The following is a 24330-nucleotide window of genomic DNA, read 5'->3' as shown; positions in this document are numbered from 1 at the left end:
ATCCGGTTAGCGGACACTCCCATTATCCTCTCAACATTGGGTCTCTCCGATCGCGATATTCCACGTTCATAGAGAACAGGCCGCAGACCTGGAATTGGTGGTTCAGTATCAGCCGTTGATTGCGTCGGTGGCGGGCTGGAGATGCCGGGTGAGTACTGCCGTCGGCATCGTGTTGTCTCGCAATCAGTCTTTCCTCTCACTTCACGCCGCATATTCAGATCTCAATGGCGGATAAGGTATCGAACCGCACCCGGGCTATTTGTCTGCTTCTGACCTTGCTTTTAAGAAGCGCACCAGGAACGGGTTGTGGATACGCTCAGTCTAAGTCGTGGAGGGAGGCATAAGAGACAGCGCGGCAGCCATTCGCGAGTGACGGAATGCGGCCGGGACCATACAGGCTTGTCAGCCTGGAGTAAGGTATTAATGAGTTGCTGGCTGTCCAGTAATTATCAGCAAACAAACTAGCCAGCCGTGCGATGTGGCTGGAATCTCCAGCGCCAGATCTTAGTTTTTGGGCAGATGCCTGCCCTGTGCCACAGGTTTGTTAGCCAACCCATCATGGTCAAGAATCCAGGAACGCGGCTAAGACTCCAGTAAGCATGTCTCAGTGCTTGATGCCTTCCTGCTTTCGGTTTCTAGATTATGGCCCAGACCGGACTGGAAGGGAGGATCGCCCGTGACGTTTGTTTGCGACACAGTCGCCCGCGTTTCATGAATATGAAGCCACACGTTTATGTTGAAAGAGGGTACACGAACGCCGAGTCAGCTCATGCTCGGTGCCGAAATCGTAACAGAAGAACCCGGATAGAATAACAAGTAAACCTGAAAAGGGACTGTAGCTGTGCAGCTCCATTCCGGTCGCTGCCGAATCCAATGCTCAGGACCTGAATAAACTGGGCTCATAATCATTTCCCAAGCAACACAGCAGAACAGAACAGAAGCAGAGCAGCTTGATAGTGGAGGTCTGGAGGTCAACCACCCTGAATCATCAGGTGTGCGCTAGTAGAGCAATTTACGGAGCAGTTTCCCAAGTTCAATGCGCACCACGCCTAATTCGACTTGCGCTAATGAGCTGAGTCGTCTGGCTTTGCGCCCACCGTTCTGCAGATCGCTAGCGGCTCAGCCCACCAAGATCTGAGTGTTCTCGCGGTGTGGTGGGCCCTAATACAATCATCCAGAGGAAGTGAGATTGGTTGGTAGATCAATGAGGTGACTGGTCACCTGTGGCAGCATCCCTCGCACCGTCGGCAAAACCTTCTGAGGAGCTTCAGATAATATCAAGGTTAGCCGGTGTTGTTCTTTGCTCTCCGTGTCTATAGCCAGCATCGCATATGACGAACGACGGCGTGCGGGAGATTCCCAGGACCGTGGGAAGGCCTGGGATCGCAATTGACCGGCTTCTGACTAGCCCACGTTTGCTGGGGGATCAGAGACACCGTCAACGTGGACTAATTCGACTGCCGTCCACCGTCACACTGGATGGCTTGCCGTAGCCTCACACGTTCCTGGATATGCAAGTGACATCCACCGACTCATGAGCCTGGGTGGTTAAAGATCTGCTGGGTCACTTGGGGCTAAGGCCCACGAAACAGCACTAGTTACTGGCTGCCAAAGGTCCTCCTGCGTTTTTTCTGACCCTTGACCCAAGAGTGGATAGAAGTCGGCTTGCTGTGTTTCCGAGATGTTGGTATCTGTGCGACGCTGGGGCATTATGGGTGCAATACAGTGTATCTGTAAGCGTTCATCCCTGAAGAATCCAGCGATTGAACACTTCCTGTACCCCACCAAACCGAGAAACAAAACAGATTGACTAAAGAAGCGTCCAACAGGAGAATTTTGTGCTTGGGAGATTGTCATCTCGAACATCATTCGAATAGCACTAGGCCATTATCTTGCTGTTAGCGAATGGCACAGGAGTACTGGCAGCCCATCACGTTGTATGCTCCAAATCCAGTACATACATACAGTACTGGCCCATCAGATTAGATCCATCAGCATTCCAGGGTGACAGCGACAGCGGACAGCCATACGAGTATTGACTGAGCATGCCCCTTGTATCATGATTTGCAATAAACATGCCCCCACACACGTTTTTATCAAATGTTGAGGTCCCTCACAGCTCCTTGGCATTGTACTGCCCATGCGGAAACTGATCACCCTCAGCGGCCGATAATCTGTTGCTTGTGCGAGTTGTTCACGAACTGCCTTTTCTGGGGCTTCCTCGCTGTCGTTTCGGCTCTTACTCGCTCAATTACTCCTTGTTGACACTTTTATCAATTGTCGGGTCTATTCAACCAACGAAATGAGTCGTTTGTCTTTGGATTGGCAAACTCATCATCCACCAGATTGACTCCAAGACTAGTGGAGACGCCCAAGCCGGCAACCCGTCATTTCCTATGCACACCCCTGTGATTGGAGGCTTTGCAGGGCGAGTTAGCCCAATTCTAGTTAAGCAGCGAGAGCCACAAGCCCTTGTGCAGTTTCCAGCGGATTGGTATCGTTTATATGGTGCGCCGCTTAGGTTTCTTGCTTGAATGAATGGCTGGTATAGTAACCGTACGGTAGAGTGAATTGAGCCGCTTGATCTTTTCCATAACGACTGAATTTCGTGTCATGGTATGTTGGTGAGTACGAAGCATCATTATTGGCTTGGACGCTCACCGCTTCAATATTGTGGATGTTCTATCCAAGAATTTCTTTAATCGTGGATGTGGGCCATAGTCCAGAAGGTGATGAGCTTCGAATATCGTTCTCCGGCCTGCCTGCATATGGCACCCAACCTTGGCGTGCTGTAGGTCTAGACAGTTGCTTCCTTGCAGAGCAAAGCTGGAAAAGTATGTCTGACGGGGTATGTCTGTCTCATTCTTTACAGACCCATGTCCAAAAGTAATGTCGCAAAAGAAACCAAGCATGCTTGCTTTTATCAATTGTCTGTCTGCAGTCTACAAGCTCGCCCTGCGTAACAATTGGATGTTCGGATGAATGCATCGAAGGCGGTCAAGACGAGAACCCAGGAGGGGGGTTGCATTCACCTAACATCCTTCAGAGAAGAGGTAGAGGTGAACGAAACCCCACGTAAAACCACATCCTTGGTAGAAGAAACCAGAAGTCAGTTTCATGTTGCTTCATGCCGGCAGTCATTTGTACAGTAAACCAGCAAGAAGTTAGCAACTCTGGTTCCCCGCAACTTTGGGAGCACTAACAATCGAGTTAGAATTAATATGGTCTGAGGAGGCTGGATACTGGCAACGATGCAGTAGCAAAACCGAGTCAGGGCTGAGGTAACAATTCAGTTGCTGCGTGACAGGGGAGGTAGACGCACTGGGGCTGCCCTCCCATGTGCGGATGCGTGAACTGGCGCCCAAATGACCCAACCGCACGCAACACTGGTGCTCTTCCCCCACAAGGTAATCTCGGACACCATGCTTCTTATCTTGTTGATAAGATGGGGAACGAAGACCCTGCACAAATAACTCCATGATTACTTTGAAACTGCACACAACGCGTCGGCCAAAGCATTGAGCAGGAGAGAAATCGCATGCACATATGTAAACTCGGATATCTGGACCGGAAAAGCCCAATGCGCGTTCAGCTTGGACGATGAGCTCAGGTCTCTATGCATGTATGCCAAGGAGGAAACGAAAAGCTGTTCCGCCCACATATCAGACGCACGGACGAAATCGTAGAGCTTGACGTCGGACTTGAAGGTGTGGGTGCCCTCAACACAGTGCTGGGAGCCCTGGAAGCCTCGACGTTGCGAATCTAGCCCCCAGGACAGATGCCAACCAACGGCGGTGGGACGGTTTTGTCTGATGTCGCAAAAGAGCTATCATTCGTAAAAAGTCGCACAGGGGCCCAGCCACCTCACCACAAGGGCTAGAATCGGCATGGGTTGCGCATCAGTGGGTACTCCACGTGAGCAGTACGTAGTCAGTACTGGGACTGTCTCGCAAGCTCGTAGGAACACAAAGCCAAGTCAACACGTGGAGCCTTCCTAAATGTTTCCATTCGATTTGTGCAACATCGAGTGTGTCATGTTGCGGTCCGTAGATAATAGTAGCAGGCTGGGCACGCGGCTGATGAAGAGCTGGCACTGAGAAGCATCGACATAAAATATATTGTTTTTATGAAGGGATTTTCCTAAGCTCCCCCTGTCTGACCGACGACATTCTGGGCTCACGGCCCAGTCGCTTGGTTGGGCGATGTCGGGAATCTATTGGCTCAAAGACCGAAGCAGCTGCATGTGTGTTGTCAGACACCGTATTGATGCATCGCGGTGTGCTGCGGCAGAGGTGACAGTCCTGATACCGCAATATTGTTGGATGCGGTGTCGCTTGACAATGAGTCGTATCTGATTTCTTGAGCGCTCTGCAGTGAATTGACGAACAGGTTAGCTGAGGTGCCTGGCTAGCAGAGAAGTGCAATCCACTAATTACCGTAGAGAGACCAACAAGCTAGGACAACTGTGCCTCTTTGGGGCATTTTAGTCCCCCTTTAGTTCATCCCAGATGTTCGGGTCGCTTAGGATCTTGTTTAACTAGACCCTGAGTTTCTGGGACAGATCATTCGACTAGAAAGGTATCATAGCTGCCAGGATCTTGGAACCGTGTGGCTCGATCACCGAAAGCTGGAGAAGCCAAGAAGCGGCGCCTATTGTGATGCCAGGCACGATCATAAACGAAACATGCTGGTAGATTGTATTATGGCATAGCTGACAAAATGCTTTGCGGCCGCTCAGGAGATGAATGTGTCAAGGATTGTTGATTTTCGATTCAGGTGTCGATGAGTCGTTGTCGGCAGGAAGTTGAGCTGGGGAGAATTGAGATTAGTTCCATTGGTCTCCACTCCCGTCTTGTAGGGTAGAGCAAGTGCCAACCTACGGATACAGCCACCTAGCTTTGCTTCAGGGCCTGAGCATATACTAAAATTCGCAGTGCAAGGTAAAGAAAGCGTAATTGATTAAAATGGATTCATATCGAAGATCTCGATAATTGCCCAATTGTTTTAATGCTAGTATTGAATCTGTCATCTCTCACTTGGGCTGCGATTAGCGAGTCTTGATAGATTGCCCTTCTAAACGTGGCTGTTGCCGGCAGCGTCTTGATGGCATTGGTCTAGGAGTGGATGTGCGTATGCCACAAAGTTAGAGGGGATGTGCCCCAGTAGTCGGATTGAACAGCTGACTGAATTGACGTTTACCAACTTTGTGTTGCCCTACCGTCTGTCTCCGTCCTTCCAACTTTTTACTCTGTGCAGGAGAATTGAGTCGGATTCCATAATGCATCACCCTATACTCAATCACGAGGCCCATTGTCGTTACAGTACGTGCAATGTCTGTCAACTGCTATACGGCGTTGATGCCACTGTTACAGTATCAGCCACACTCACGGCATGGTCTACCAGCATAGCGAACAAATGGTGACGGGACTTTGCTGACGACGCGGCGTGGTCTTTGGTGCTGCTCCCCGACGCCGTTTCACACTTTCTCCGGAGCGCTGGCTCATAACCTGAGTAACCATCTTCTAGGGCTGAACTAGAGCTTAGAGACCTGCCATCCCCTGAAGCCAACACGATCGAGGCGGATACGGAATCTTTAGCCCGATCAACGGCGCCGGCATCCAAAAGACCAAAGCTTTGCTAAAGAAAAGCAACCTGCACGTCAGGGACTCGTCGATTCCACATGTACTGTACTGTACGCTGCTATGCTATGTACGTCGAAACAAGCTTGCCATCATAGTATCGCGGGTGTTGCGCAGCGAAGTCGTCGTTACACAACCGAGTCGCGGAGAATAAACTGATCCATCCTTGAGCTTGGCTTGCAACTAGTGTCCTGGGAACCACGACGCCGGGCTCATTCACACCCATTGCGACATTGCCCGCCACGTTCTGAGGCCTCAACGCCTGTATCCGTGCTCTCATTACCTTGATTACTGATAACTAAAATCGAAGGGTATTGCGGTCCTGGGCCTGAGTCAGTTGAGGTCACAGGAAGATTTGGCAATCTCTGTCTCCTTCATCGGCCGTGGCAATCCGCGTGCTCGGAGACCCCATTCTCTTTGATCGATGACCTCTTTCATTGGTACCCTGTCGACAAGCTGGAAAATCGGCAACTAACCTGTCTAACCCCTCTTTGGAAATTATAGGCCAAGCCCCGAGCTGCATTCAACACAAGCACCCTGGACGCATCTTCCAGCGGTGGAACCAGCCACCTCCTGGCTTGATTGGTTCTAGTCTTGGAAAAGACCGCAGATCTACTGCCAGAGGTCAGGGATCCTCCTTGCGCACTGTATCCAGTGGAGGGTGGACATTCCTTGAGCCCTTGATCCAGCACGGGGTGGTCTTCTGGGTGGGACTGGTGCCAAAAGCGCAGGGCAGGGCACGCGGTTACCACCCCTGCTCTGCTATGCTGACTTCCCCTGGTCGATTTCACCATCATGCCGGGCTTCGACGCTTCCTGGTCCTGGATGTGGACGTGATGGCCCTCACCAGCTCGCGTTACAGTCGTGTTCTGAGGTTGTGCTTCTTGAGCATAGAGGACAACATTTGGCTGTGACCATGGGACTCGGAGGATGGACAGACAAGCGGTTATCTCGCGGGTTGATTGCACCAGCACCAGCACCAGCATCAGGAAACATCAGCATAATCAAGGCACCTGGCGATCCAATCACACCTGTATTTATTTTTTTCTGTCTCTTTTTGGCAGTGCCAGCAGTCCAATTAATGACACCCTCCGCCACAGTTTTGTAAGTTCTGCTCTTGTCTTGTTTTGTGTCGTGTGTGTGTGTAATAATTTGTGAGCCTAGCAAGGGGAGATTGATGAGCAAAGCAAAGACCACCTCCCAGGCCCAGCCAGCAGGTTGAGCTTGAAGCACAGAGCACGCAGTATGAGTACCGTACTGTTGTAAATCCATCATCCTAGGATGACAGGGGACAAGGGTTTCCTGTTCATCTGCCACTTTCTTTTGCTCAGGCTCCTTCATTACACGGGTGCATACGAATTCCGATTTTTCTCTCCCTCCTCTTTCCAGGGCAGACAGAGGGAGGAAAAAAAGAGCAGTCACCAGGCAGTGGTCCTCCCATTTTCCTTCACCTCCACTTTCACCTCCCCCATTGCTTCAAACCCAGACCAAACCAAATCAAACCAAACGAAGCCAACTCAATTCAATTCGAACCAAGTCAGCTCAGATCTCGTGCCTTCCCTAACTGGTTCACCACACCCCCTCTCTCTCTTCTTCTGAAATCATCTTTCCTATCCCCTGGGAAAAGACGCTTGATCTTTCTCGTAATTACTCGCCGCTTTCGCTCAAGAAGACCACGAGTCAGCGGCAGATCCGGCACCGGTCGTGACGTGGGGTATCCTCGGCAGAACGATCGACTTCGACCCAGCAGCAGCAGTAGCAGCAGCAGCAGCGATTTTCACTTGACTCTCACTGACTTGACTTAACTTTCGTTCTTTCAGGTCTAGTCCGGTCCAGTCCAAGTCCAGTCCCTCCACCATCTGCTCGCGCTACGACGGAAATATCCCGACTTGGTATTCATTTGCTGCTGCCTCTTGTCAGTCCAGTCACTCACTCACTCACTCAGTCTGCCATACAGTACAGTACTGAAAAGGCTTGCACCCAAGAAACTGGCACACCCCTCGTCTTCAAAACAAATCCACGCTATCCACCAAGGTCGATAAGCGCATAATCCCACTGCCACTGCCCTGGGTAGAGTTGGGTTGAACCAGCCAATTCCTGCTTACAGTACTACGGTGCATGTGCCCAACTGTTTGCCAGTACCCGTTGCGCTTCGGCATCTTCCAGTCTAGCCCAACAACACCAAATCTGACGGCTTTTGCTTGTCAAAAATCATAATCCTCGAACGCGCATACCTACATTCCGTACTGTACATACTCAGATACATAGGCTTATTGTGTTCCCGACCGGCTGGTCCCACCTCGAGACCGCCGAACTTGACCTTTTGCCTCCAGGTTGCGGAGGAGTGCATCCTGTTCATCACTCCGTCATTCATTTTCCTCCCCTTGGGACCCTATAAAATTCTTTTCGGTCCCGCCCCTCTCCCAAGTCTCCGTCATCACAGAGGCTTTCGCAGTGCAGTTGCAGACACCGTACACCCCCCTCCCCCCCCCTGCAAGGTCGCGAGTCGCTCTCAGCAAGACGAGAGTCAGTGTATCTTCCCACGATACACTTTGACACACCCTTGTCCACCTCAGGCTCCCAGCCGCTAGACCCTCTTTGCCTCTGGGCTCTCGGCAGAGTCCACCGTACCAGGCCGATTTCAACATCGCACTATATTAGTGTGTCGCTCCCCAAGAACTACGGGCGACTTAGCCCGACCTCTCTCTGATCGAGGAAAAGCGAACTATCCTTGCCCTAGGCTCCATTCCCCCATCTCTATCTTCCCTCCCCAGCAAGATCCGCGCCCAAGGACTCGGCCTAGGTGCTCGCATCACACACTTAACCATAAACCAACCTTTGGTCTTGCAAACGGCGCTACTACTGCCGCCGCCAACAACATATACTGCCGCGCCGCCGCAAGTCTCTTTGCAAGCGCTCAGCCATTACCCTTCTTTCCCCTGTTACCGGCAAACACCAACTTGACGCGGGTCTGAGCTAAAACCTCGCCGGCCATTTCTTTATCATCAGCCCCGTGGAGCTGTAGCATGTCTTTGGTGCCAACACCGCAACCTCATACTTTTGTTGACAACCGCGCATCGCTGCATTCTGCTTCCAACATCGCGAAACTTGGTTCCGAGGCGACCCTAGACACGCTCCTCAGCTCTCCCAACTCTATGGAACGAAGTGCTACGGAGTACTCGCAGTCAGGTTTGCCTTCGCCCTACCCAAGCAACTTCGGCGACACCAATTCTGAAGGTTCGAGGGCAGATCACGCATCTGCTGCGCAATATCCCGTCAAGCAGGAAGTCAACTACTCGACATCGGCTACTCCCACCTCCGAGTACGGCGTTTATCCTCAATCAGCCCGATCAGGATCTTTTCCAGAGCACGTCCAGCGTTCATACCATCCTGCAAGCAGCACCAGCAGTGGAAGTATGGCGCAACAACAGAACAGTCCGTCAATGTCCCAGCATGATGGGCGTAGCCATCAGACCCATCCGGTCAAATCTGACAACGATGTTCCTATAGATCCGTCCATCGCCGCCCCGAGCCCAACCTACGCGTCCTACGGGCAGCATTCTCCCTATGCGCCCAACCCAGACATGACACATAGCTACTCTCACCCCGGTGGCGGCATGTATGCGCAGCCTCGGCCAGACTGGGCTGGTTATGGACAGCACGGTGGTGCGCCGTTGACTCCTGGCCACCCAGTTTACGCTCAGAACCCCCAATCAGCGCCGCCCCCTCAACGACCCAACCAGGTATGTTGGAATTGGACAGACGAGTATGAGATGAATTGAGCTTGAACGAGAGCATGGCGCGTAAAATTTGATGAGTTTTGTTGAGACGCGTTGGCTCACGAGCTGCAAGTTCATCTCATGCGGGGTCCATTGCTGGTTTGATACACGATTGTTCTAACACGTCTTAGGTCTACTCTTTCGTACCCATTCCAGGCGCGCAGCAGCACAAGCGACCTCGACGTCGATATGAAGAGATCGAGCGCATGTACAAGTGTGGATGGAACGGCTGTGAAAAGGCCTACGGTACACTGAACCATCTGAATGCTCACGTCACCATGCAGTCTCACGGTCAGAAGCGAACACCTGAGGGTAAGTATCATTGACGTGCTGTTTGATAGAGACACGGTCTAACGAAACCTCACAGAGTTCAAGGAGATCCGCAAGGAGTGGAAGCAGAGGAAGAAGGAAGAGGAGGCCAACCGCAAAGCCGAAGAGGAGCGACAACGCCAGGCCGCCGCCGCCGCAGCAGCTCAAAATGGAGGCCCTGATCCTCAGGGACCTGATGGCACTCCTACCTCATCCTACCCTGGCTCACGGCCTGTGCAGCTGCCTCCCATCGGATACCAGCCTGCTCAGTACCCACCACCACCATCGGCTGTTCCTCAGCAGCCACTCCCCGACTACAACAACAGCCACATGTACTCCAATTACCAGCCTCATTCGCCCTATGCGCAACCTAGCCAGGGCATTCCTTACCAATGTATGTCGCAAAGACAGAGGGTGGCTTAGTTGATGAACTAACCAGGCTTAGCAAACGGAGCTCAACCCCCAAGCCACTAAGGCAGATGGTCAAGCAAGGACCAGGGTTCTAGAGGAGGAAAGTCATCAAAAGTCAGGATGGAAAAAGGAATACCCGCTGTACTATATTGAACTGCTGTGTTGTCCTTGATCCCCACGTCAATGTCGACCTGATGTGGTGGTTGGGCGGCGCGATGGATTTTGGGACGATGGAACGCCGCTGTGCGATTTCTCGACCCGGTAATTACCTCTCTATTTCGACTATGGCAACCTCTTTGGTCGGCACTCTACCTTCCACGGGGTTTCCAGCATATACGTTCAGTCGCTGGACCGCTTTGCTTCTTGGTTTTGGTTTTGGAGTTTACGCATATACGCTCTTCGACAAGATGTTGGGTTGGGGAGTTACCGATTTCTATTTATGAGCATCAGGTTGCTGGTCAAGGGACGGTCCTGGAGGTTCGGCGTGGTTTATCTGCATTTGAGACGATTTGTTATGTTTTGGTGGCATGGCTGATTCCTAGCTGACACGGCAGTGCAGCGGTAGAGCTCGATGCCCGCGCTTTTTTCTTTTCACATTTATTGCGCAATGATCGCAGAGACGGGGACGAAGATTTTTTTATTCATATGGCGGCGGCTCTAGTCCGCCTGGCGATGTTGATGCGCTCAAGAGGTTGATGAGCGAGACAGATAGACGCATACGGATGGTACTTTATGATTATATGGCGGCTAGATTTTGTGATTTGCATGTATAATCGCACTTTGAGAATCACACTGGTCAAACAAATCTATACTTGTGCAATGCACGTCGTTCTGGAATGTTTAGTGATTGAATGCTCGTGAAGAAGCAACGTAACAGACGGCTTCGTATGGCTTGCAAGTCAGAAACTGGAGTCAAGCAATGATGCTCTAGGAACAAGACGGCATACGAGACTTCGTTTTCAAGATTTAGTGAACCAATCTGTCGGGTCAAAATCAGCCTTATCTTGATTTACTGAGAGGAGGCGAAATCGATCGCAACACATGGGAAATGATGCTTAAACCTGGTTAAACGTGGGTGGCGTGCCGCAGGTAGGGTTGTGTTGCGCATTGCAGTAAACCGACGGGGTGGTTGTGTTGCTGTGTTACAAACGCTAAGCCGATGAGAACTATAGTACTGTACAGTACTGCACCTAGGCAAGGCAAGGCAAGGCAAGGTAGGCAGTCAAGGGTGTGAATAACAAAAGGACCCAAAAAGCAAGGATGGTAGATAGGTGATGGTGGTGATGGACAAGGCAGAGGGTAAAGAAAGGAAAGGTCGCGTAACACAAGGCCACAGAAGAGGCCTGACGTACATGTATAGTGCACCTTAGCTTAGCAAGGGGAATGAAATGAGAAGTGGTCTGATCTTTTTTCTCTTTGTGTTGTTTGGTCTTTCCAAGCAACGCCAAGTGGAGGGGGCGATGTAGTGAGAGAGGAAGAGGAGGAGGTAGAGATCGATCTATAAGATTGCCGAACGATGACGGGTGAGTGGTGTGTGCGTTATGCGAGTTGGTGATGTTATATGCGATGCTATGCTATGCGATGCCATACTACTATATGCCATGCGGTGCGGTGCGGTGCGGACCGATCCATCATGGATGGCAACACAGTAGACGAGAACTTAGAAAGTGATCTGCAACTGGGATGGTGAGAAAGATAGGGGTGAGGAGTCATGAGAAGCGATGGAAATGTAGTAGGTGGTATTCTACAGCGTTGTTGTTGGACGTGCATGCGCATATACCCGTGGATAAATCTGTTTGTTTATATGATAGACTTATCTGTGATATAGACAAGGGCATGTAAAGTTGATCAACTCGGCAGGCAGTATAAAGACATGGCAACTCAAATGAATATCTACTTGATCTGAAGATGCGAAAAATAAACAACCCGCCCGTATCTCGAGTAATATCATATCGTCAGTGCTTGCTTACATACATTATCCGCACAGCCTTACGATATAAACATGCCGCGCTTGTATTGCATTGCATGCAGATTAGCTGTACACGCCCCCCTTGCTTAGTCGTTTCTTTGAATGAGACGTTACAGTAGAAAATACTAGGAACTAGAACTAGTAGTAGCTTGAGCCTCGCGAGAGAAACAAAAAAAACGCAACTAGGGGGAAGGGTGGGCAGAAAAGCGAACCAACTAACGTCTAAGTCCAACTACCAAGGCTCAGCTCAACGTAGCAAGGCGAAGGAAAACGTGCGTAGCGTGCAGACGAGCGAGCGAGCGAAAGATGATAAGTGTGTGTGTGACTGACGCCGTTGCGAGTGAACAAGGGGGTGACCTTGCGGCGCTAGGAGAATTTAGCCGCTTCTCTATTAAAACATGGTAGTCCAACGAAACTAACATCTACTACATAAAGCAAGGAAAAGGTAACACGAGACACAAGACATACAAGACAAGACAAGACATACGCCATCTGCTACCTAGTTTTATTCAAAGGTGTTTCTGTACTTGTACTCCCAAAAACTCTGGTGAAGAAACTCTTTCTTACCTGGTTCTATTTTGTGTTGTATATACACTGTCTACACCCCTCATAGCTGGTACTTGAACAGTAACCTTGGTACCTTGAACGGTTATGGCTTTTATGAACCTCTCTGTCGGGTCTGGGATACAGCCTGTAATTCGCCCAAGGCGTACCAACTTTCTGACTGAGACGGGTGTGAAAGACCACAAAGTCCGGATAGAAATTGATGTGATACAAAGACAAGTCAAGTCTTTGAGCGGATTGTCTCTGTGCTTGGTGTATGACAGCAGTATATAGGGGTGTAGTGTCACAAACATGAGCTGACTTTGGGGTACACAATTGTTTGACAGGTAGATACGAATTGTGCAACAATAGTCTACTACATATGCTTTGGTCCACGTATTGTTCTGCGTGGAGCTTGCAATCCATTACATGGAAGTCAATGCTTGACGTGGTCGGGAATGAATCATGGATTAAGTGAAGCGAGCACTGCAAAGGCCAGCATGTACTCGACCGCTCTATGAATCTCGCTTACCGAGTTCGCCCACGGCGGCGATTTACAGACGAAGTCTGACGCGAAGCATGGTTCGTCAAGGGAAACTTTACAATGCAAAATGTCGTCAGATCCTCAATTCGGGATAAGAATGCCCCGCCCCTTGCGAATGTTTCTTTTGGCTTTACTTCAGAACCCTTTGTGGCATATTAAATGAGCGCTGGGGCCTCTTAGTCACCCGGTCCCTATATCGTAAACTCATCATAAAGTTGTACAAGCCTACAAAGACTCATCTAAGTTTAGGCCCTTATCGCATATCAATCTGATCTAATTACAACAAGATATATGTCCAGAATACCAAGTCAACTTCTGTTGATATATGTACAAGTTTTGGAGTAGAAGCCTAGATGGCCCTCGCTGAAGATGCATCCTAACGGCACAGCTCGCCAATGCCTTGGCGAGAGCCGTCAACACACGAGCACTGTTAACACCTGGTGTTGAAACCAAACATAGAAGAAGAGATTCAGTAACCATCTTTGTTTGGCGCTGCAGCAAGAGATCCTCCGACCACGGACTGTTGGGTCCTAACACTGACCATCTCAGATACCTACTTGCAGTCACAGCCTGGCAGCCTTACACGAAGAGAAACAAGTATAAGATAACATAGTGCGTGTAAGACTGAAAATTCAGTTCTTTATTGGAAGCGAAAGTAAGCGGTCGCTTCTGGTCATTGTGATAGAAGCTATGAAGACTCGAGTTAGATTTCGGGTTTAGGAGAGTGAGTCTGAGTTTGTCATGGCCGTACTGAGAGTCAACGTCTGGGAACAGCACGCTCAGGCAGGTGAAGAATACTAGGGAAAACAACTGATAGAAGTTCGTGGAGGCAGATTTGCCGGTAGCCTTTCGTTGTAAATCATATGTAGGTCCAGTACCTTATTGGAGCAATGAGCAACTTTGACCGTTGACACACAACGGCCAAACATAGTACTGTACCGATTGAGGCTTGTATATACGCAATTCGAAACCGCCAATATGCAGCCAGGATTACAATTGTTGTTTTGCATGGGCAATAACCTAATCTACATATCCTGCCGACCAGAGACCGAATACGCAGCGTATAGGAGCTGCCGAAGTTAAGAATATCCATGATTCCGAGACTCGGAGGAGTGTGCATTTTTGTTACTTCGATCATTATTTACGAGAGATAGAGTTAACTTCAACTATTTCGATAAACGAATGAGTCAACTGAAAAGTACAAAGCTGATACAGACACTGGCATAGGCAAACTGGTTATCAATGACCAAGTCACGTTATCTCGGTATATCGTGATCTGCCGGTGCTTAAGATTTGCTTACTCCTATTAGACCCGAGAGATATATTAATGATACAAATCGACGATGTTGCATTCACTGGAATTGTTTCCTTGATCTCTCTGTCTCAGAACGTCATTTGGCGCTTTTCTATGCCCTTCTGTTGATGACGTGTGGTGGTGCTCCAAGCGCCAGAGAAAAAGTGCCGAAAGGCACGATAAAACATTGTCAATTTAGAACAAGTTCAAACCAATACATTATAATAACTTAGTGCTGATATTATCAGAGGCTTTGCTTGTGTCCATGATTGGGTGTGTTTTGTTGCTTTCATAGCATTCACTGGCATCCATTCTGTCGTGCCTGCCTGACTTTTTTTGCTACCCCACCATTCAACCAGTTGCAGTGTAACAAGCGACATCAAACTCTCAACAAGACATCTCATTCTCATATCTTCATCTCAAAATAACACCACTGGCCTTGACAGATATTCAGAGTCATTCTAGGTGAAAAGGGAGCACTCTTACCACTACCAGCCTTCACTCTATTTCTAAATCGTCATCTATTTTTGCGTCAGCTTATCAACATGGACGGAGAGCTCCCATCTCGTCCCAAAGGCCTGACAAAATCAGAGTCGGGCGCATCTTTTGGAGGTGGCTCTGCAATGTCGGTACCAGTTCTAGGATCTCATCCTCTAGGAACTCTCCACGTTCATCAAGTTAATGAGACCCATGAGGAGGAAGACGACGACGATGACGGCCCACCACCCCTCGATCCTCCCTCAACACAAGATGAGAGCCACTCCAGTTCTGCATATAAAACGTCACAGCATGACTCTTCCAAATCTCTCCACAGTCCGACATGGGACCCTTTGACACACAACTTAGGAGGTGGCGATGTGGTTCTTATCCTTGACTTGCCTGAGGTCTTTACCGTTGGATATGACTCTATATCATTCACAGCCAAGCACTTTGGCGGCATCAGGGATATACCTCCAGGAGCTCACTTCTTCTGGGTTGCCCATCCCGGAGGCCTTTCCGCCCGCTGCGGCTTCTGGGTTGTCGCAAACAACGCCAACACCGTTCATGTCATGCAATGGGATCGGTTTAATGAGGTTCTCGGCGACTCTGCCCGTGCTGAGGCACGCATCCAAGCTGACAACCTCGAGACCATTCACTCCAAACTAGTCCCTTATCAAGACCCAACTGCAGTCAATGCAACCAGTGGTGATCTGGCTCAAGCTGCTTCGGAAAGGAATTTCAATATGTGGGAGCAGCTGACTGGTAAGGTCAGTGAGAGTCTTCTCAACCGAGTGACTGGACAGAATTACGACAACTGGACGGTACACACGGGCGATCGCGTCAAGGGATCAGTACTCATGGCTGCTGAGATGGAACTCGATAACTCGCTCTCAAATCCTATGCTCAAGTCGCGTGAGCTCAATTTCGCCTTCAGTCAGCGGACAAAGACATACTCGACAGACAACACTGGCGCTGAACGGACCCTTGAGGCCACAGACGCAACTCCCTACATACTATCATTGGTCGACGCATCTGACAACGACCTTACATCCGAAGATCTGGTTGGCGAATTCCAGTTCTCCTTCGTTGTGGGTGTGCACCTTGGCAACGATTCATGCATCCAGCAGTGGTGGCACATGCTCCTCAAGATATTCCTCCGGGCTCACCTTCTTCCTGCCCGCCGGCCGTCCCTCGCTGCCGCTTTCATTCGTACTCTGACGGCTCAACTCACATACAGCGCTTCTTGGCTTGAAGGTTCGATCCTGGATTCTGCTGAGTCACAAACCCGGGATTTGCGACTCGCTCTTACTGTCTACAAACGCCGCCTCGAGGAACTCATGCAAGGTCTGGGAAGCCAAGCCACACCTGAGCAGCTCAGCGTCGCCACAGCGTTTGCGGGCCTCGAGGCTGTTGCAACAGGCACGCTGGATTGGGATCTACGAGGAGATTACTTGCGCCGTGGTAATGTCATGATGGAGGATGGTGAGGAGGTTGAGCTAGAAGATGCCGACATGGCAGCTGAAGATGAACGTGGCGAGTGGGCACCAGAGATTGTTGATCTGGATGAATCTGGGAGACAACGTGATTTGATCTCGTGGAATGATTAAGGATGTCTTGCTGCGAGAACGGTTCGTGCTTCGAGACGCTGGGGACGAATAGCTGGGAAAGCCACCGTTAGAGGGTTCAGGCAAGCACGGGAACATGGTCAGGCTATAGTTGGCCGCGTTCAGGATCTAATCGTTTTACAGAAATGCCTGGCTTAATGGAGATGTGGCCCTGCGAACGGTCCAGAGATTTGAAATAGGAGAGCTGGGAGTTGGCGGTTTCGTTAGTATTACAAATAATATTGCACTTGATATTGTATACTGGTATTATGACTTGTAGAGAACGTGACAGTAATAGTGGATGATACCATTGACGGCACCATCATTCTTATCGATTGCTGTTTCAACCATATCGAATTCTGTACAGAATTCCATGCCAGAGGCCAAACTCATACATTCAGTCGCTGTAGACGTCACATGCAAGGTAGTGGGAAGTAATTGTCTCGGAGCGAGCCCAGCCAGAAGACGATTCATTGACATCACAATTCATCGCAGCGTGAACTGTATCGTTAACTTGAAAGATTTCATTTGCCTGCCAGATCCTTTACAATCCGCCAAAAGCAAGAGCCATGCAAATGTAAATGGGTAAACCAATCCCAAACCAGGGAAATTGTGACTCCGGTCCCCTTTTCGCACTGCCCGTTGTATCCTCCACTGCAACATCGCTCCGACTCGACGCTTTTGTGCCCCATTCCGACAAACATCTTGAACCGTTTAACGGTAAGACTTCTGGAAACGAGAGCGAGCACCCTTACCACCGAACTTCTTGGGCTCGCAGCGGCGGTTGTCGGCAACGAGGAGGGTTCGATCGAACTGGACGAGAGCCTGCTTCAGGAGGTTCTTGGAGTGCTCATCGACGAACTTCTGGTAGTAGGCGATCAGACCCTTGGCGATGGCTTGTCGGATAGCGTAGACCTGGGAAACCTGCAAAAGGTCAATATAAGCACCTTTTAAGGGAGAAAAATACCAACATGTCCACCCCCCTGGACTCTCACACGGATATCAACATTGGCGAACTTGTCAAGGCCAACAACGAGGAGAGGCTCGTAGACCTATATCATGTTAGCATGTGTTGAGATGGAGACCCGAAATTTCGCAAATCTCTCTAGAAAAGCACAAAAACATACCTTGAAGCGGAGAATCTCAGGCTGGACAAGCTGGAGAGGGCGTCCATTGACCTTGATGAGACCACGGCCGGCCTGGGAGTTCAGTTAGCCTCATATATTCATTCTCGTAGGTCGTCTCGACGCGGGATTGGCGAACCTTGCAGTGGGCAACGGCGGTCGCAGTCTTCTTTTTCCCAAAAGTTTGGACTTGCTGAGGAGAGCTCATCTTTGCGATTGTCGTGTCCTTTCGTGAAGCCGGAGGGTATGGAGCAGTCGCCGTGTTGAGGGTGTTAATGTGAGTTGAGATTTTGCAAAGTTCTGGACTGGCTAGGGCAGGTGGTAGGTGGGGGCAGCTGCTGATTTTTGATAGGCTTTGACGTCTGTGGGAAAAGTGGAGCCCAAATAGGTTTTAGGGCACAGTCCCACACCACAAGGCAAGTGCGGCCCAGTTTGGTATCTTCGTTCCAACTGCACGGAAAAAAATCGTCAAAACTTCATACTAACCCGACGAACCGCAGCCCACCGTCAAGGTCAGCAGAACCTCGCTCATTATCATCGACAATCGATCGCGAATACTGACATTGTTGATTCAAGATGGTTTCCGCCAAGAAGCACGTTCCTATCGTCAAGAAGCGTATGTCCACCGAATCCGAGATCGAGAAGCACTTTGTGCTGTGGAAGATGGAATCACGATATTGATATGTTGCATACAGGCACGAAGCACTTCTCTCGGCATCAGGCCGACCGCTTCATGCGCCTTGACAAGGGCACATGGCGCAAGCCCAAGGGTATCGACAGTCGCGTTCGCCGTCGATTCCGTGGTACCATTGCTATGCCCTCTGTACGTTGAAACTCTGCGAGGCCCACGTGGAATCATCAACATTCTCATGGGTGGGATGTCCTGGAACTTTGTGCTGATACGTTATTACTCCAGATCGGCTATGGCTCCAACAAGAAGACCCGCTACATGATGCCCTCCGGCCACAAGGCTTTCCTCGTCAGCAACAGTATGACCGTTCTCCCCTAAGTGACGATTCGTTCTCTAACACGAAGCAGCCGGCGATGTAGAGCTTTTGCTCATGCACAACAGGACGCACGCGGCTGAGTACGCCTTCTCTACTCATGTAGACGACGAATTTCTGCTAACAAAACACTCCAGGATCGCTCACAACGTCTCTTCCCGCAAGCGAGTTGAAATCATTGCCCGTGCCAAGCAATTGGGAGTCAAGGTCACCAACCCCAAGGCTAAGGTTACCACCGAGGTTTAAAAAGGACATGGATCGGTTATTGGGCTGCTTTACGGTTATGCATCGGAAAGGGATTTGCGTTATTGCGGTTCTAGCATATAAGTTTGCATGCTAGAGAATAAAACGCGCCGTTGAACGACAAAGAAACTGGCATCAACCGCTTAAACAGCAAATCTCTGGGAGTCAAGAAGGGCATGACAAGTGTGTTTCTACTCCAAACCGATGAGGGCGCTAGGGGGTTTAAGTGAAAGTCTTGCATTATAGGCAAGGCCATGAAAAATAAACAAAACCCCTTTTGAGGGCCCCATCTAAACATCCGCAATGCTATTTGAAGTCCAAACTGGTGCTCAAATCGCTCGTAGATATCAACCCTTGTTCTGACACGTCCGTCTATCTCCATTGGCCATCTGCAAACTACGTGAGTTATGCTTGGTGGCAAACAGAGGCCTGGCAGTTAGCTATACTTTGGCTGCAGAGGTTTACCCACAAAAGGCGAGGTCTTCTTACGCATGTGGTCAGTTAAAGGGCCTCAGGATATCAAAAGAACTGACCCCTGAAGGTATAAGAGAGGAAATGATTGAGTCACTCTATGTATGCTAGGTAGGTAGCTTAGACTAGCACTTACGTTACTTTATTATGGTAGCCTAAGTCTTGGACGACAATTCACCTGTTACCTACCTGAGGGGATTAGTATTGGTCTGATAGAATACCATTGGCATTTGATGAGTATTGAATACTACGAAAGGATGTTGATCAGTCTTAGTATCACTCGAAAGTCAAAGAGCTTCTGGCCTGTGGCTAGTAGAGGTGAGAGAGCACCTAAGTCAATCAGCATTCAGAGCCATATCAAAATTTTATGGCTCTAAAAATTTCATGGTTTCAATATCAACTTGTACGCTAGCACAGCAACTCAACACTCTTCTTGACTGGAGTCAGGTAAGCTTAACCGGTGTCTCTTATCATCATGTTGCAAATTACTAAGGTAGAGGAAATGATCTAATCACTATGTCTATTAGGTCGACTCAGGCAGGTGGGTGACTGAAGAATTGTCCTATGGTTTCGAGAACCAAAATAAAGTGGCCTAAGTGCTCATCTAAGACGACGTAAGACAACTAGGATATTTCATCTCTTATTCTCTCGACAGCCAATTCTTCTGACACCCTGACGGGAGGGGAGGTATACTGCTTGTGCGGGTTTGTAGGTCGGCATAGAGGCAACTGCCACTGCCATTGCCACTGCCACCTGCATTGCACCTGCGTGCACTCTTGCTCTTGCAGCTGGTTATCATAGAATACCAAACTTCTTGCAAGTCAAACCAGTCTTCGGTTTCTTTCATCTACACACCTGGCTATTTTTTCATGCTTCGTTGCCCGAAAACGATCTTCCTTCATCATGAAGTAACTCAATACAATTCATCGCTTACTGTCACTTTCGATCGCGGCTCATGCTCGACCCTCACCCAAAGCCATTCTGTCTACCCACTAACCAGTTTGCTCGTATCGAGTCGCTGGGATATATTCTATTACTGATTCGAACTCTCAACCCGCGATGCCGTTTCCGCTACGACTTTCCCGACCGCGGGCAACAGTCTTCAAGCCGCAATGTACGCACCTAACCATGACCCGGGTCTATGATACGGATGCGACATGTTTCTCATGTCAGGAACCTGGCCAGTTTGGATGGTTATATCAGTGTACCCAGGATCTTGACCAGATAATCGAGGAGAAGATGGTAAGATGCTTACTACCTTAAAGCATCACTTGACGTCGGTACAATAGCTAACTCGATAATAGCCATGCACCGATTTCTTGGACTATGACTTTCGAAAGAGTATGGGTGCAAGAAAAGGAAGCGCAGAAGCTCGGCGGGACAAACTGAGCTTTCTCAGCGAACTCACTCCTGAGCAGATGGCCTGTTACCGACCAGATCAGATTGCGACCATCCTGAGACAACGCGAACAGGTAAGCCATTTCTCCTAAACTTGACATAAGCTTATCCTGCATTATAGTTGAAGAATGTCATCGCGCGGGAAGAGTTTAAGAGAAGCGCCCTGATTGGTAATCCGGCTCCTGGGTTTGGAGCTCATATGAATGACGACGCATATACTGAACAGTGGAAACGTGACGATAAGAAGAATTGCCAGTACAGAGTTTGCCCAAGATGTCGTCCTGTATGCGTCGACCGGGCATTTTTGAGCCTCGATGCAGTTGCTAATGGAGAGATCCCCCCAACAGCCGCAGCTGGTTCCGGATTCGAAGCATTGGGAGGGAGACCAGTCATCAAGAAAGATGTCATTGAGTGCATCAATGAGCATCGTCCAAAAGCAAACAATCGCCAAATGATGGAAATGCTCGAAGAACAAATCGCGCGTATGCTTGGCCGCCATCACAAGAATCAGGATCTTCGAAATGTGCTTAAAAGGACAGTCTTTGCACCACAGCGACAAGTCCGAAAGTTGCCCATCGTGAAGCAAATTCCGACCACTGGGCAAAGTCTGCATGAGAAGGAACAAGCCTCAGTCGACGTTGCTCAACATGACGATCAAGAAGTCGTAGCTTCGAACCCTCCCGACTTTTTAGAAAGCCCTTGGCCATGGTTGGCTGCATTTGATAACGGGAACATGGCCAGAGCTCCCGAAGATCAAGTTCAGGAACAATCATCACGACAAGGTCTACGGGCAACGCGTATCCCTCGGTAAGTCATGTGCGTTGAACTCGATAGACGCTCCTTGTTGACTGAGATGGCACAGTCCGACTACCCCTGGTTCACGATCTACCAGACGTCGATTGGCCGATCAGCTTTTGTTCAGTGCTTCCTACTTTCCACCGCCCGAAGGATATCCCTGGCGACTTCTCTTGAGTCGAGGGAACACCGAGGCGGGAGCCCCCTCTCCTCGTAGCCGCTCACAGACCACCGACTCGCAGGGGAGCGATAATGAAAACTCATTGGTAGAATGTTCATCCATACCGCTGGCGGTAGACAACGGAGTGGCCATGACTGAGGAGAGCATCGAGACCGGAGTCCCTGACGTGGTGACTCAAGTATAACTTTGTATGAGAAGTAGCACGTTTGAACCTTGTTAGAGTGGTTCTACTTGGGAAGCTACTCCAATTGTGGGATAGAACTTGACAGTGTGGAGGTTGTCAAACTGGGAGATCCCATTCGTCGGTTTAGACATTGTTTAGAGTCTTGGAGACGCATATTTATCTGTTAGGAATAGCACTTGAGTAAAAGAAGCCCTTACTGTTCGTTATTAACACTGCAGAAGAAATGACCTCTGAGGCTTGTGTTACAGAAATAAAGTAGCCCAAGTGCTAGCTAAAGCTAGCATGAGGTAACTGAATTATTTAGTCTCTTATGCTCTTGGCGGCCTGACGGCTGTCGAACTAATTATCCTTAGAATTCTCCAAAATTTTCTTCATCATTTGATTGCCAACCACCTTCGCCTCCTCGAATCGTGGCTCGAAGAATTCCTGGGTACTCACAAACCGCTTCTCCCACGTCTCAAAGTGTCCTAGGTTTACACATTCAGCCCAGGCTCGCGCTGCAAAAGTAAACTCGAGATCGTCACTGCGGTAAGTCTTATCATCGATTGCAGTCTCAATCGCGGCTTCCAGCACGTCCTCGTTTCGGAACAGATACTCGGTTACACCAAGGCGCAGACGAAACAGAGGGGTACTGCAGAGCATATGATCGTAGGGTGCGATGTTCAATGCAGCCCAGCAGTCGACCATGGCAAGGATGGAGAGATGATTATTGGGGCGAGGCTCGTCTGTTGGTGTGCCAAGAGAGAAGGACGACAGAATGGACGGCTCGAGGAGAGGTCGTGTATCCCATGATGTTGACGGGCCAAACACCTTGTCGCGCGCACGGTAAACTCGCTCCCTGAAGCCCTCCCGGTTGCCCTCAAGCATGAGCTTGTACAGATCTGTGACGCTTCGGGCATACTGGGAAATCTGCTCCCTAGCTTCAGGGTTCAGGATGGCAAGACCTGCGTACACATGCCATTTCTGGCTGTAGATGCGCAGCATGAGATTGACCTTGACATTCTCGATACCGCCAACGTAGCGACTCAGCTCCCAAGGAAACTGCTTGTTGGCGTGCCATGCCTTGCCCATAGATAGAAAAGCGGCATGTGTAACAGCCTGTGTGTCCGCGGTGATACGGTCATGCTCACGGGCTGTGAGATGAACAAACTTGGACCGGAGACAGCTGAGAACGGCCTCGACCTTTCGGAGAGCCGAGTCTGGAGCGCGGTGCTGAATGAGGACGAGAGGTTGATTGTACGGGTCGACGTTTGGTCCATGTAGCGAGTGACAAGAGATAATATCGACATCGGAAGGAAGGTGGGCCTCGAAAGCGGCGATCTCAGGAGATTTGCACGAGGTTTGGCCTCCGACAATGGCACCCAGTTTCGTAGCTGAAACATAACAAGATCAGTTACAATGTTTGGTCTATGGCCCTTTTGGGCTACAATTCACGGTGCACGAGAAAAGAGGGCGCATACATGGTCCATACTGAGCAATCACACGGTCAATGACGGCGGCTTCCACGCTGTAGATGATGTAGTCGCTTGCGCGGGATACGAAGTGTCCATTTCGGCAAATTTCTATATTTTTCTATTCGAAAGCTTCAGCGACTGGCGCGAGGCAGAGAAAGACAGGAATCAGTAAGCCATACATTTCCAGCATATTCTTTCTGAAGGCTCTCCTGGTTCTCTTCTCGATCGCAGGCCAAAATTCTAAAGTAGTCCGCCGTTAGCCACTCGGCATGCGGGTTGGGTTGCAGTCACGAGTAGGATTGTATAGGATCTGTTCTTGTTCATGTTAGCTGTTGTGTCAAAACAAGTAGTGCTAACAAAATTGAGGTATGGGTGAAAATTCAGACAGTTGTATGTTAAGGTAGCAAGCGTTTACATCATTGAGAGCACAGGTCCGATTCCGATGGCCATAACGGACACCGGGCGTCCCTGAACAATGCTCGAGCCAAATGCGCTCTAGTCATCATGAAAGAGGGGAGGGAAGTGATAGGTGAGGAGAGTTGTGCTTACCGTTTGAGAAGAGATAGCTGGGGCTGGAAGCATGAATCGCAATGGATCCTAGACTTACCTCCAGCCAGCGGCAGACAGCCTTTCGGCGTACATCTTGCCCATGTCGCCCATTCCAATCAGTCCGACGACGAAGTTCTCCATCCCCTCGGGGACGACTTGCGTGTGTGAAGCCATATTATCTGCTGCGCGATGATAGCAATAACAGAAAACAAGAATCACATCCTCTCAAGCGAGCGTCTTTTGTTTGTAGCTTTGTGCTGAAAGCTCAAAAGAGTGTGGTTGAGAGTGAAGGAAAAGAAGAGAAGAAAAAAAAGTTCGCGACCTTCTTTATGGTGGAGATTTGATGAGCCTTACG

The 24330-nt window shown here is 49.7% G+C and overlaps 6 protein-coding genes across 6 annotated transcripts; 4 read left to right on the top strand and 2 right to left on the bottom strand.

The window, feature by feature from the left end:
* Positions 1–8665: 8665 nt before the first annotated feature.
* FIESC28_07956 (uncharacterized protein) lies at positions 8666–10201 on the top strand (the record flags this gene model as incomplete). The annotated part of the gene is made up of 4 exons (XM_031162096.1): positions 8666–9382; positions 9550–9730; positions 9786–10121; positions 10173–10201. The coding sequence occupies 4 exons, from the start codon at positions 8666–8668 to the stop codon at positions 10199–10201; spliced, it is 1263 nt and encodes a 420-aa protein (XP_031013840.1).
* A 4832-nt stretch (positions 10202–15033) lies between these two features.
* Positions 15034–16575, top strand: FIESC28_07955 (uncharacterized protein; the record flags this gene model as incomplete). Its single annotated transcript, XM_031162095.1, has 1 exon — positions 15034–16575. One exon carries the CDS (start codon positions 15034–15036, stop codon positions 16573–16575), a length of 1542 nt encoding a protein of 513 aa, XP_031013839.1.
* Positions 16576–17286: 711 nt separating this feature from the next.
* Positions 17287–17904, bottom strand: FIESC28_07954 (uncharacterized protein; the record flags this gene model as incomplete). The annotated part of the gene is made up of 4 exons (XM_031162094.1): positions 17287–17496; positions 17544–17624; positions 17700–17771; positions 17836–17904. The coding sequence occupies 4 exons, from the start codon at positions 17902–17904 to the stop codon at positions 17287–17289; spliced, it is 432 nt and encodes a 143-aa protein (XP_031013838.1).
* A 368-nt stretch (positions 17905–18272) lies between these two features.
* Positions 18273–18946, top strand: FIESC28_07953 (uncharacterized protein; the record flags this gene model as incomplete). Its single annotated transcript, XM_031162093.1, has 5 exons — positions 18273–18312; positions 18392–18519; positions 18613–18685; positions 18735–18783; positions 18838–18946. 5 exons carry the CDS (start codon positions 18273–18275, stop codon positions 18944–18946), a joined length of 399 nt encoding a protein of 132 aa, XP_031013837.1.
* A 1596-nt stretch (positions 18947–20542) lies between these two features.
* FIESC28_07952 (uncharacterized protein) lies at positions 20543–21972 on the top strand (the record flags this gene model as incomplete). Its single annotated transcript, XM_031162092.1, has 4 exons — positions 20543–20656; positions 20719–20886; positions 20934–21619; positions 21675–21972. 4 exons carry the CDS (start codon positions 20543–20545, stop codon positions 21970–21972), a joined length of 1266 nt encoding a protein of 421 aa, XP_031013836.1.
* A 339-nt stretch (positions 21973–22311) lies between these two features.
* On the bottom strand, positions 22312–24149 carry FIESC28_07951 (uncharacterized protein; the record flags this gene model as incomplete). The annotated part of the gene is made up of 3 exons (XM_031162091.1): positions 22312–23345; positions 23433–23479; positions 24034–24149. 3 exons carry the CDS (start codon positions 24147–24149, stop codon positions 22312–22314), a joined length of 1197 nt encoding a protein of 398 aa, XP_031013835.1.
* Positions 24150–24330: the final 181 nt, after the last annotated feature.

This window comes from Fusarium coffeatum (assembly GCF_003316985.1).
Source record: "Fusarium coffeatum strain FIESC_28 chromosome Unknown BRIP53273_contig_179, whole genome shotgun sequence".
In the NCBI taxonomy this organism is placed as follows: domain Eukaryota; kingdom Fungi; phylum Ascomycota; class Sordariomycetes; order Hypocreales; family Nectriaceae; genus Fusarium; species Fusarium coffeatum.
The sequence above is the reverse complement of the archived record's forward strand: the minus strand, read 5'-3'. Positions and strand labels throughout refer to the sequence as shown.